This window comes from Mustelus asterias, chromosome 22 (assembly GCF_964213995.1).
Source record: "Mustelus asterias chromosome 22, sMusAst1.hap1.1, whole genome shotgun sequence".
Taxonomy (NCBI): Eukaryota; Metazoa; Chordata; class Chondrichthyes; order Carcharhiniformes; family Triakidae; genus Mustelus; species Mustelus asterias.
Genome location: NC_135822.1, coordinates 15,060,628 through 15,074,336, shown reverse-complemented (window position 1 = coordinate 15,074,336; position 13,709 = coordinate 15,060,628). Strand labels below are relative to the sequence as shown.

The 13,709-nt window shown below is 42.7% G+C and overlaps 1 protein-coding gene across 1 annotated transcript in view; it reads left to right on the top strand.

Moving 5' to 3' along the window:
- The first annotated feature begins 1,219 nt into the window (after window positions 1–1,219).
- The window catches only part of LOC144509860 (uncharacterized), an 85,659-nt gene continuing 73,169 nt past the window's right edge, over window positions 1,220–13,709 (top strand). The window contains exons 1-3 of the mRNA XM_078238770.1: window positions 1,220–1,537; window positions 3,425–3,578; window positions 6,822–7,558. Of these exons, the coding sequence (XP_078094896.1) occupies window positions 1,389–1,537; window positions 3,425–3,578; window positions 6,822–7,558 (1,040 nt within the window). The 5' untranslated portion in view covers window positions 1,220–1,388. The remainder of the gene's footprint in view (window positions 1,538–3,424; window positions 3,579–6,821; window positions 7,559–13,709) is intronic.

Here is a 13,709-nt window from a genome sequence, read left to right as displayed (position 1 = left end):
CCCTACAGTGCAGAAGGAGGCCATTCGGCTCTCCGACAGGGAATCTATCCCCGTAGCCCCATATATTTATCCTGCTAATCCCCCTAACCTACACATCTTTTGGACACAATTTATGCAGCTGATATATGTTTGTGTAAGTGAGCAAGAGTATATATGATGCATCTCACTGATGGGAAATTAAAATTAAACCTGTAAAGCTGGGAAGGAATGGGTGAAGTAACTATTGAAAAAAAGTGGTTGAGGTAATGGAGAATGCCTACAGTTCAAAAGGAGGCAACTGCAGTGCAGGAGGCAACTCGGCTCATCGAGTCTGCACCAACTCTCCGACTTTCTTACCCAGGCCCCATCCCTGTAACCCCACATATTTACCCCACTAGTCCCCCTAAACTACAGATCTTGCGACACTAAAGGACAACTTAGCATGGCCAATTCACCTAACCTGCACACTTTGGACTGTGAGAGGAAACCGGAGGAAACCCACACAGTCACCCAAGGCTGGAATCAAACCCAGGTCCCTGACGCTCTGAGGCAGCAGTACCAACCACTATGCCACCCCTATATATTTGTATAAACAATTTGTTTAACCACAGAAGCCTCGGGATCTCTTAGCGAGACACAAAACAACCTTATAACAATTTTCCCCTTTTTCCCTGAAGACACCGATTGCAATTTGAAGTTTCTGAGCAAGCCCAAAAGTAGGAAAATGTACAAAGGCCAAAAACGTTTTGCAAACTTTTAGACTGTATTTAATCTGCCCTTAAATTGTGCACATCCCTGGGCAAAAATATGCAGGGAATTTTTAGGCTATGTTATACTTGTGACAAAAACATAATTTGCTCTAACCAGAGGAAAAAGATCACAGATGAAACCAATTTGGTTCTTAATCAAGCATCCACATGGGCGCATTTTTTTCAGCAAAGTTGGTGGGTGGATAATAATGAGAAGCTGGAATATTGGCTGGTTTTGTGTTAACTTGTTGCAGATAGTAACTGGAATTTAAGACCTTACAATTGCCCAGAGAAAAACGTAAAATATATTGTTGAAAATAAACTATTTAGGTTGAGCAACCAAAAATCATATTTTTCCAATGTGATTTTTCAAAACGTGAATGATCATATGAATTATATTACGTTTGCTGCAGTCTCACAGACATTTTCTGGAGTTTGCTATGAAATGAAATCTCCTGTCTTTAACCAGGCGCGCGGGTTTTTTTGGCGCTGAGTTTGTAACATTTGAACAGCTGGTGGCAGCCGGAAAATAACAAAAAGACCGAGAGGAGCGGCGACAGATTTAAGACAGACTCCGGTGAGGAGTTAATGCGGTAGAGTTTGGTAGACAACCAGAAGTTGTACTGTTAACGCAGCCCTTTACACAGCTGTTAATCTGACATGGCCGAAGAGAAGAAGCTAAAGTTAAAGCGGAAGAGAGTTACCCTACAGCCTGGGAGGGAGTTGAACACAAACCCGGGTGCCTGCCATCTAACTGAGGAAACCGGTAATGATCCTCCCGGAGAGAAGCCAGAAACTGTGAGGAAGGAGTAAGTTAGCGCGCCTTAGGCCTCACTTCGTTTCTCAATTAAATAGGGCTAAGGTGATGAAAGGACAAACTGCGTAGCTGCAGGATTGTTCCAATAAAAAGGGCTTGGGTATTGTGGAGAAAGGCAGCAGTATACTTCAGGTGAGCTGAGAAGCCTGTTTCTTGGTTGTACTTAATACACTAATGGCCGAAAATCAACGGTTAATTGGGACTATTCTGCACCACCTGCATTTTACGTTACTATCTTCGAAAAACTAAACATAAGCTTTGAGTTTCTAATCAAACCCACCACCATGTACGTGAAATAAAAGGGGATATCTGTGACTAAGAGTTTTACATTGCATTTCACTTGTGTTTCGCCTAAGTCTCAGCACTAAGTGTTTAAAATTGAATTTAAGTTTAAAGTTTCTTTATTAGTGTCACAAATAGGAAACAACACTGCAATGAAGTTACTGTGAAAAATCCTGTAGTCACCACACTCTGGCACCTGTTCGGGTACAATGAGGGAGAATTTAGCATAGCCAGTGCACCTAACCAGCACATGTTTCAGACTGTGGGAGAGAACTGGAGCACCCGGAGGAAACCCACGCAGAAACAGGGAAAACGCACAGACAGTGTCCAAACCGGGAATCGAACCTGGGTGCCTGGCACTGTGAGGCAGCGGTGCTAACCACTGTGCTGCCCAATTTGTTACATATCCAATACTGATAACCTTCACTCATAAACATTAAAGTTTTTAGGCTCAAGTGTGATAATCTATTAATTATAAAATGTTAAGACTTGGAGTTATATAGTATCTTATCCTCTTTCAAAATATTAATTATATGTGCAGTGACTTGTGCAAATAAGCGCAGCAATATTACACAAGTGGTAATGGGTTCAATGACTGGTCAGTCTAGTTATTGGTAGGAAACTGGGAGAATCTGCTCTTATTCAAACCATGCACTACATCCACAACATCCATATGAATGACCATAATAGGCACAGGGTATTTGTTTTAGCATCTCAAGAACTGTGCTGTACACATTCAGTGCTGGACTGGAATGTTGGTTATGTTTTCAAAGAAAGATCTTCCATTTATATTAGCACCTTTCACATCTTCAGGACACTGACATTCTTTACAACTAATGGATTACACGTACCAGAGTAGGGCTTGAACCCAGAATCTTCTGATTCAGAAGTGGGAGTGCTGTTAACAGCCAGGTTGACATTAGTGAGGAGCTTGGTTAAACCCTCTGATGAGAATTTTAATATTGACTGACAAATCAGCAGAAGATTTTCATAGAAAAAAATCATAAAATCCCTACAGTGCAGAAGGAGGCCATTTGGCCCATTGGGTCTGCACCAACCACAATCTCACCCAGGCCCTATTCCCGTAACCCCATGTATTTACCCTGTTAAGGGGAAATTTAGCATAGCCAATCAACCTAACCGGCACATCTTTGGAGTGTTGGAGGAAACCGGAGCACCCAGAGAAAACCAACATAGACACGGGGAGAACGTGACCCGAGGCCGGAATTGAACTTTGCTGTGTGAAAAAGTTTTTCCTCCAATCACTATTGCTTAAATTAAATAGGTGTCCTCTCATTCTCAATCCTGTCATGAGTCGGAACAGTTTCTCCCTATCTACTCTATCCAAATCCCTTATGATTTTGAACATCTCTATCAAATCTCATCTCAGCCTTTTCTCTCAGGAAAACAGTCCTAACTTCTCCAGTCTATCTTCATAACTAAAGTTCCTCATCCCTGGAACCATTCTCTCAGGTAAGAAAACAGTGGGTGACTTGTAAATGATTGTGTACAGGAGGAGAAAATTGGAGATTTAGAAAAGAAAAATACAAACACAAATTCAAGAATGATAATTAATGCCAAGTCCTTGTACTTACAGGCTGCCACTTGCTACTTCCAGCTGGCTGAACAACGATGATTCGAATGAGACTGACCACATTTGGGTTCTTTTCATAAAATCTGTGTTTCCGGGCATGGAAGTATCAGATTGGAAAACTGTGTCAGTGCCAGACTTCCCATCGAGCCCTGAGAAGGTACTTTAAAAAAATCATTCACAGAATGTGGGTGTTGCTGGTAAGGTCAGCATTTATTGCCTATCCTGAATTGTCCTTGAGAACAAGGTGGTGAGCTGCCTCTAGACTACTGCTGAGTGGCTTGCCAGGCCATTTCAGAGGGCAGTTAAGTGTCAAACACATTGTTGTTGGACTGAGAGTCCCATAGAGGCTAGACTAGGCAAGGACAGCAGATTTCCTCCCCTGAAAGACATTAGTGAATTAAAAGGGTTTTCACTACAACTCGGTAGTTTCATGATCACCATTACTGATGTTCACTTTTTATTTCCAATGTTAATTAATTGAATTTAAATTCCCCAGCTGCCTTGCAGGGGTTTTAAACTCATGGGTTAGATTTTACAGGATATCCATATTCTCCACGCCCTGATTCTGTGAAAAAGTCAGCTTTCAGCCTGCAGTGATATTATCCTGGGAGTCGCCTTAGTAGCTTTATTGTTGGAATTCCACCTCTGTTTCCGAGGAAGTCCCACCTTGGAGAGCTATTGGCCAATCAGAGCAGTGCCAGAATCAAGTGATGGCCACTGCAGGCAGTCCTCGAGACGAATATAAGTTTGTGATTTTGGATGGGCCTTGATTGGCCAATTAAGGGCTTCGATAGACATCAGGGTGGGTGGATTGTGTGGTTGACTGTGTTGGTTAGAGTGTGGTGCTAATAACACCACGGTCGTGGGTTCGATCCCCATACTGACTAGTTGCTGTTGCCAGGCTCCTGTTATAGCAGTCGGCCGGTTATCTCAGTTGGTTAGAGCATGGTGCTAATAATGCTAAGGTCGTGGGTTTGACTCCTGGCCAAATGTAATTGTCTGTACAGTCTAGGCTAGTTTCATGTTCAGCATGAAGCCCTTTGTCTGCACAGTCGCATCGCAGCTATGCTTTTTGCAGTTGGTATGAATGTTCATTGGTTGTGCAAACAGGGTGCTGTGAGTTCAGTTCTCATTGGAGCCTGTGATTAAGATTATCAAAAAGAAATGCCTTTCATACTATTTGTAATTTGGGAGGACAGGTCGGAGTGGGTGCCAGGGCCACCTGTTTTATTTTCTGAGTCCCCGACTGCCTTCAAATCATCCACACTGCCATTCTGGGCAACAGTGATTTTATCTTTGGTGCTCTCACAGATGCTGGCGGGGGATTGTAAAATCCAGTCCCACGTCTCTCGATCATTAGTCAGGCCTCTAGGTTACGAGTTCAGTGATCTGACTACAATGCTACCGTGCTCCATTGTACAGAGAGTATGAGAGTTTTTCTGAGGAATTGTCATTTAGTTCAGTTAATTAATTTCTTCAGGGCCTCTGATTTTTCATACCTATTTCTGATGTCCCGATGTCACACTCTTATTTGGTTAAGTGGATACCTTACCAACTTGCTCCTTGACTTCTGTCAGAACCATGTGTAACTGGATATAAGATAATGCACTTAATTCTGCATTGCAATCACAAAGCCTGTTTGGGAAGGAACAGCAGAAAAAAATGTCATGCATGAGTGCCATGCATGGGCATCGTTGGTGTACAGTCATGAATCAATGTTTTGGTTTCTGTTCTTTCAACAATGGTAAGGGAAAGTCTCTACAGTCCTGAAGGATATAACTGTCAGATTATAATTCACTCACTGAGCCACACAGACCAGAAAATCCCAATCTCATTTCTCTGATCTGTACTAAAATTCTCACTCCTCATTGCAATCAATGATTCTTGCTGGAAAATGCATTTGTCTGGAAGTCAGGACAAGGTGGCAACTTTGACAAGGCATGGGAAGGGTTGTTGTGGGCATGATGTTGAATGTTTTTAGGAGAAAAGAGGGAAAGAAATTGTTTAAAATATAGACTTCCATGTTTGGAAGATGTACGGTTCACTGTTTCAGATCAAACCAGTAGCTTAATCTTTCAATTTTTTCCAACTTTCTCCCTTCCTTCTAGGTTAAGGTTGGGTGGGAATTGTGGCTGAACTTGCCCTCAGTATTCCTGAGTGCCGAGGGCAGATGTAGCACCCCTGTTGACATCAGCCTACTCAGTTTAACCTGGGACCTGCATGTTCATCCGGCTCAGTTACTCACTGAATAAATTTGCTGAGACATCAGGGAAGCTTGAGTTTAATTTTCTACAACAGGAGTCTAACAAAGAAACAGTTAAATAGTTTCTGTTGTACATTCTGGTATATTGGGAGGTTATTTTGTTCACTGTTTCTTTAGCGCTGTTTATTTACTGAGCTGCTGTACAAAAATTAACAAAACTTATTTTCTTGTCTGCAATTTGACCCTAGCTTACAGCTGGGTCTCAGTCCCAGGACTAGGATAGATCTGAAGATAAATACTCCACTATCCTGTTTTAGAATCACAATTACATCTTGACTTTTTTGTACCAAGTATGCTATTATAGTAATAGAAAGGGCTGTTTATCAGTGTGGAATTATATAACACAGGCAGATATTGTGTGTGAAACGTTTTACATAAAGCAGTGCTGCATGACTCCGATCTCTCTCACAATGGTCTATTCTAAAATATCCATGGAAATATAGCAGCTCTTGCATATGTTCTAATATCTATATTTTTAATGTTTGTGTATATATCACAATATTATATATCTGTAACATGGAGTTTATTATATAATCTATACAGGAGGACAAAGGCTCTGTAACATGGTTAAATTTAATTAGACGTTAAAGTAACTGATTGGAAAATTCTAGCTGGGGTATGTTGACTGGCGGGACAGCATCACCAACAACTGAACTGATATGAAATCCCATGTGACGTTTTGTTGGCATGAGCAAACTATGAACAGTCAGGCCTTTTCTCTACATAGGTTTGTATTTGATGAATCAGCAGTTTATAGGACTCTTTGGGTTTCCTCCTCACCCAAAGGTGCTGACTTCTCTGCAAGTTACGTGCCCAAGTATTGCCAGGTTCTACTACCTCATCTAAAAGTCACTGCCAATTGGGTGATATGCCGGCAGGCCTCTGACATCAATGGAAATACCGCATCATGAATCACTATTTGAGAAAGAAGGGAGTAAAGAGATAAATTTGGAGGAGGCATATCTCTCACTGCAGAAGGGGAATGAAGGAGAGAATAAAGCTTCTGTTGAGTATTATTTCTACCATACTGATAATTTCCTTTACTGGGGCAAGTAATATCATTTATTAGATGTGCATTATTGCAGACATTGGCTTATTGAGTAAACCTGAACTGTATTTTGCTTCCATCCATAACAGAACTGCAAAAGCACTGAACCTGTCACCACAGACATCATCTCTGCAGGCAAAGAGATTTTCACATGGATACCTTTTCCACTTGCATGCAAAGCAGTGACTCTGGAAGTAAAACACAAATCTCGATTGTTCTCCAGTTGGGGAGATGATGCCTTCAGGAATGGTGAGACGATGGATACCACTGAACCCAAAATGGGCAGATCCCAACATTCTTTATCAGAAACAGTGCAAGGTGAAGGCATTTTATCTTCTATTGATATGACAAAGTGCCTTGATTTTACAATGGGAAATGTAAAATCTGAAGATGTTTTTGGAGTGGATTCAACAGAATTCTCTACAGAACCTGCTACAAGTAAACATGATAAATATCACCCAGTGGATGAGCGACAATGCAGAGGACACATGTCAGTTGATGTTACTCACTGTCCTGTTGCATCTCTTCAGAGAAATAAAAGGGAACCAAAGCAATCAGTGCTTGAATTACATTTCAATCCAAAGAACCACAAGGGGAAGACAAAAGTGCGTAAAATGGCAACACAAGAGACATTGTGTGCTGAGAAGGACAATGTCGATAACCTTAGAAGGGAATTCCCGGACCATTCATTCACCGTGGGTGGGTTCTGTGCTACCAGCAAGATGAATGCAGAAGATGTTGCCGATAAAGGGAGGCCTGATATGCAGGTGGAAGGAGAACTGGACCTGGAGAGCTGTCCAATGTGTCTTGTCCCATTTCCAGCGGGGTAAGTTTATGTGTTGTCCCTTAGTTCCTGACTTCCTTTATTTTGTCCATTTTGTAGAAACTTATGGAGAATAACATTTGTATAACTCTGTGTCCAAAAGGTATTTTGTTTCCTCAGTTTAAAAAAATCTGATTATTGGACGAAGGAAATTTGAGTAAGGAAAGATGATCTGAAGAAAGTTGTGATCAAATCCTTGCTAATTTGTGTTTCTAAATCGTACTTTAAACTGCTCTGGGAATTATTTTTGGATTTTCATCTACTTTACTTTTAAGGTCTATTCCCCTTTTAACAATTACCTGGCTGACCTTGCTTCAAGCCTCGGTTAAAGTCATTGTTGTTTCAGCTGCTCAAAGCTGTGCAAGTATATACCTTGGTTAACGTAGACCTTCCTTCTTGATACAATGCTTGGTTTTTGCTTGCCCATCTGACTCATAGTCCTGTGGATGAAATCAGGACTTTTCCAGATGACAGATTATGGTGTCATCTCTGACAAAGGGTCATCCAGACTCCAAATGTTGGCTTTATTCTCTTTTCACAGTTGCTGTCAGACCTGCTGAGATTTTCCAGCGTTTTCAATTTTTTCAGATTCCAGCAACTGCAGTAATTTGCTTTTATATTGAGGTAGAAATTTGTTGAGTCCCATTTCATGCACCCAATTAGCCCAATACAGGGGCCCTGTGCCTTATGATAGGTTTTTGGCACCTTGTCTACGCTAATGAGGGGCCTACTGCCTATTTAACAATCCCGTTGCCAAATTGGGCTGCCATGAGCATAGCCTGCCTCTGGTATTCCTAATGTGTATATGATTTAGCCAGTGAAAAGGTACATTTAAAACAACGCTTTTTTAAACATATGGGGAGCCAGGAGGAGCTGGAGTGTTCCTCTCATCCCCGCAAGACTCCTGTTGGCCATGGTCCATTATTTTCAGTTCCCACCCTCCTTCCTCCCTACCCACTCTGCCCGCACTCTCAGACCTACCTGAAGATGAGGGCAGCTGTAGATAGGAAAGCAGTCTGATGTTGAATTTTCAAGTTGGGTAAGCTCTGCGTAGAGGCACAACAATCGTGAAGGTCAATCAAGGACTAATTTGTTGCAATCCTGGTGCCTCTATTTTCAGGATCAAAGATTGTTATTGTTCCCTGTTAGATAAATAAGTGAATGAGCAAAGATTTGGCAGATGGTGTATAATGTAGAAAATGTGAGATTGTCCATCTTGGCAGGAAGAATAGAAAGGCAGAAAATTATTCAGAGAGAGACTGCAGAATGTTGTAATACAAAGGGATCTGGGTGTCCTTGTACGTGAATCTGGAAAAATCAACATGCAGGTAACATGTTGATTAGGAAGGCAAATGGAAAGTTTTAAGTTTATTTATTAGTGCCACAAGTAGGCTTACATTAACATTGCAATGAAGTGTCTGTTTGGGTACACTGAGGGAGAATCTAGCATGGCCAATGCACCGGACCAGCACGTCTTTCAGACTTGTGGGAGGAAACCGGAGCACCCGGAGGAAACCCACACAGACACTGGGAGAATGTGCAGACACTGCACAGACAGTGACCCAAGCCGGGAATTGAACCCAGGTCCCTGGTGCTGTGAGGCAGCAGTGCTAACCACTGTGGCACCATGCCACTTTTGGCCTTTATTGCAAGAGAAATGGAGTATAAAAGTAGAGAAGTCTGACTACAACTGTATAGAACATTGGTGAGACCACACCTGGAGGACTATGTACAGTTTTGATCACCTTACTTGAGGGAAATACTTGCATTGGAAGTAGTTCAGAGAAGGTGACTCCTGGAATGAGGGGATTGTTTTATGAGGAAAGGTTGATCAGATTTGGCCTACACTCATTGGAGTTTAGAAAAATGGAGGGGTGAATTTATTGAAACATATGATCCTGAGGGGACATCTAGAACTAGGGGGCACAGTTTAAAAAATCAGGGAATCTCCTATTTAACACAGACAAGAAGAAATTTCTTCTCTGAGGGTTGTTAGTGTTTGGAGTTATATAGCAAGCAATTGAGGCTGGATCATTGATTATATTCAAGGCTGAGTTAGACAGATTTTTGATCTACAGGAAGTGTAGAGTTTGGGGACAGGAAGGAAAGTGGAGTTGAGGCCAAATTAGATCAGCTATGATCTTATTGAATGGTGGAGCAGGTTTGAGGGGCCAAATAGCCTACTCCTAATTCTTATGTTCTTTGATCTACATCTACTCTTGAAATGTAAAAACAGAAAATACTGGCAATACCCAGCAGGTCTTGCAGATCTGTGGAAAGAAAAACAGTGTTAATGTTTTATAATAACTCATCGTATGACATTATCGGTTTCCTTCTTCAGAGATTTTCAGTTTTTATTTTAGATGGCCAATAGTTTACTTTTGTAGGCCTCTTTTAACTTGTTTCCCCAAAGTATGACTGGTTAAATGCATCATCTTGAGTAACTGACCCATACAGGCCAGAAAGATCCCAGGTTTGGTTCCCAGTCAGTCTATTGAGTTCTCTGTAAGTGGGGTGAGAGTGGGGAATTATCCAGGATTCCTGCTGCTACCCACTATTCAGCAACCTCTGTATGTGACATCACTTGAGGGCACTGGTACATCCTGAAATCAAATATGCCTGTTACTCATTGACCAGATTTGCATATCAAGAATATCCACTTGGTTGAGACACTGGATGCCATGTATGCATCCAAGAACAGCCCAACAACAAAAACCTGTGTTTATATGGTGCCTTTAAAGTAATAAAACACCCTAGGGCGCAGGATGATTAAGAAGCAAAATTTGATACTGAGCACAATGATATTAAAGCAAAAGACCAAATACTTGGTCAAAGAGGTAGGTTTTAAGGAGTGTCTTAAGAGAAAAGTGAGATGGAGAAATGAAGAGGTTTAGGGCAGGAATTCTAGACTATAGGGTGTAGCAACTGAATACATGACCACAATGGTGGGGCGATTTTAAAAAAAAAGTGCGCAAGAGGTCAGCATTGGAGGAGCACAGATATCTTGGAGGGTTGTGCAGCTGCAGATTAAAGGTAGGGAAGACAGAGACCAAGGAGGCAAATTTTAAAATAGAGGTGTTGCTTAACTGGGAGCTGGAGTAGGTGACCAAGCATGGTTGTGGGGGGACGGGGACACAAAGGTTTTACTACAATGCTCCTTCACACAGTTTAAACCTTGGAATTCTTTGCAAAGTCTTGAATAAATTATTTAAATCCTGGCTTTACAAAGAGAAATTTTAGTGTAAGAAAAGCTGCATTTATGTAGGTATTAGCACACACAATGACGGACACAGCTGAGATTCACTCATTTTCAAGGTCTTTGGCTTCAAAATTAATCTTTCAAACTTTTAAATCTTTCAGTTTGAAGTGTGGATACTGTTACTTTTCTTTACTTTAGTTCCTCAAAAAAAACCCCGAAGAGAGTTCAGGTGCCCTTATTCTACATTGCTGTAGGTTTTTTTTACACAGGAGAAATTCCAGTTGTAACTTTGAATTTTGTGTAAGGATTTTTATTTTTAAAAAAAAATCCATTTTGTGAAGTAAAAAGGAAAGCATGTTTTGTTGGGAAATGTTTTAAGTTTGAAAAATAGTCTCGTACCCACTGTAGACAAAACAGAAAGCTGATAGGCTAAACAGAATTATATTTATCTAGGTTAGACCTTCTGTCAGCCTCTGCTAATCAAAGTCTGTGTAAGGGAGCTGGGGGGAGGGGTCCTTGAGCAATCTGCAGGAGGGCGAAAGCTGACAGAAATCCCATCTTCACCGCTTTAATGACAGGATCAGAGGAGCAGAAGCTAATCCCTGTCTGGGAAATATAGTCCGAGGCCTCGATTAGTTGTGACGGGCTCTGTCAGTGTCTCTGATTTAATCGATCCCTGAAGACTGAGGGATTTTTAAAGTCACCAAATTCATTTTAGACCGGGGCTGCTTAAATTCTTTTAGCATGGCTGCAAAATGTTGAAATATTCAAGGTTACTGGATGACTACAGGAGACCTCCCTTGACCCCAATAGTAACAGAATGACAGTAATGAGATAACGTAGCTCAGTGAATGTTTTCAGATTAACATCCACATGCGGCTGATTCTGGGCTTGTTGCACTTTTTTGTGCCCAATTTTCTTCAACACCCACTTACATTTATTATAAAGTCTTTAATGTAGACAAAAATCCCAAGTCAAGTTGTGGAAATATTAGGACAAGTGACAAAATGCAGTGGGGTTTAGGGAGGGAATTCTCGAGCTTGGGGTAAGTGCAGCTGAAAGCACAGCCCCGAATGACGGAGGGATGGGAATTTGGGATTTCCCAGAGGCCTGAAAATGCAGAGGTTTCAGAGTTTTGTAAGGTTGAAAGAGAGAGAGGGGAAAGCCATGGAGGGATTGAAAACTAGGATGAGAACTTTAAAATTGAGAAGTTGCTGAACTAAAAGCCAGAGTAGGTCAGTGAGTATAGGAGTGACAGGTGACTGGGCTTTAATATGAGTTTCTTCTACATATTTATTCAGTTTTGTTGTGGTTAGTATCAAAGTTTACAAAAACAAAGAAAAAATCAGTCTGCTGGTGGAACTGGCAGACATTGCTTCAGCGGTAGCCATTTTAACAAAGGACACGGATTTAAAAAATAGCTTAAAGGTGTTATATATTTAAGTGGTTGCAGCTTGCTGAAGAACTGATCACATGATTTGATGTCATTAGGGTGTTGCAAAGGTGATGCGCATCAATAAGCACATGGAATCAAGGCTTCGGTATTGAAGGCTTTAATAAAGTAACAAGGGAACTACTAACACGAATACACCAGTTCAGACTGAAGGGGTCCTGCCGGAGCAGGGGGTCTTATACCCTGCCACCGGAGGCGGGACCCCACTGGAATGTGCCACGATAACTCTCATAACAGGTAAACACCCTAACCCAACAACATAGTACAACCCCCACAGTAATAACACCCTAGCCCAACAGTAACATGGTAACAAACCCCAGTGGTGAACCAACGATGGTTCACCACATTCACCCCTCCTTTAAGAACAAAAGGTGGCGGGGTGGACGAAAAACAGGTCATATAACAGACAATAACAGAAAAGTCACAGGATTCACAAGTCCAGACGGTCTGGAGGACCGCACCGACGCTGCGATCTCCTCAACACTGGTTGCGAAACCGGAGCAGGTGCCGATCTCTTCAACACCGGTTGCGAAAACGGAGCAGGTGCTTGTGGTGGCGCTCTTAAAGTAACGTCTGGTTGTCCCCTCAAGGACTCCCGGGCCGGCCGGCCCTGGTGAGGCGATGGTGCAGGGGATCCTGGAACGTTTGGTGGTAGTGGTGGTGGTGATGATGATGGTGGCGCCGATCTCCGAGTCTCAGGCAAGCTGTACATGGGAGTAAAAGTGTTATGCACTGGTCCCGGTGCTGACCGCGCCACGTCTGGGGAAGTAATGAGGAGTAGTGGATTTGTGACTGGGGGAATAGGAGCGACAGGGGTTGCTACGTCCCCTGCGGGCGCCAGGTCTCTAATGGAGACAGTGTCCTCTCGCCCGTCAGGATATGCCACATAGGCATACTGAGGGTTGGCGTGGAGGAGTTGGACCGGTTCGACCAAGGGGTCGGACTTGCGAGCCCTCACATGGCGCCGCAGAAGGACGGGTCCTGGGTACGTCAACCAGGCTGGCAATGAGGTCCCCGAGGACGACTTCCGAGGGAATGAGAACATCCTCTCGTGGGGAGTAGCATTGGTTGCCGTACACAGGAGGGAGCGGATAGCATGGAGCGCATTTGGAAGGACCTCCTGCCAATGGGAGACTGGAAGGCCCCTGGATTTCAGTGCCAGTAGGACAGCCTTCCAGACTGTAGCATTCTCCCTTTCCACCTGTCCGTTACCCCTAGGGTTGTAGCTCGTGGTTCTACTAGAGGCAATCCCGAATGAGAGCAGGAATTGCCTCAAGTCGTTGCTCATGAACGACGAGCCCCTGTCGCTATGAATGTAGCAGGGGTACCCGAACAGGGTAAAAAGTTCACTGAAAACCTTGATGACGGTGGCAGTTGACGTGTCCGCACAGGGGAAAACAAACGGAAACCGGGAATACTCGTCTATTATATTGAGAAAATAGACATTCCGGTCCGTTGAGGGAAGGGGGCCCTTAAAATCCACACTCAGCCTCTCAAAAGGG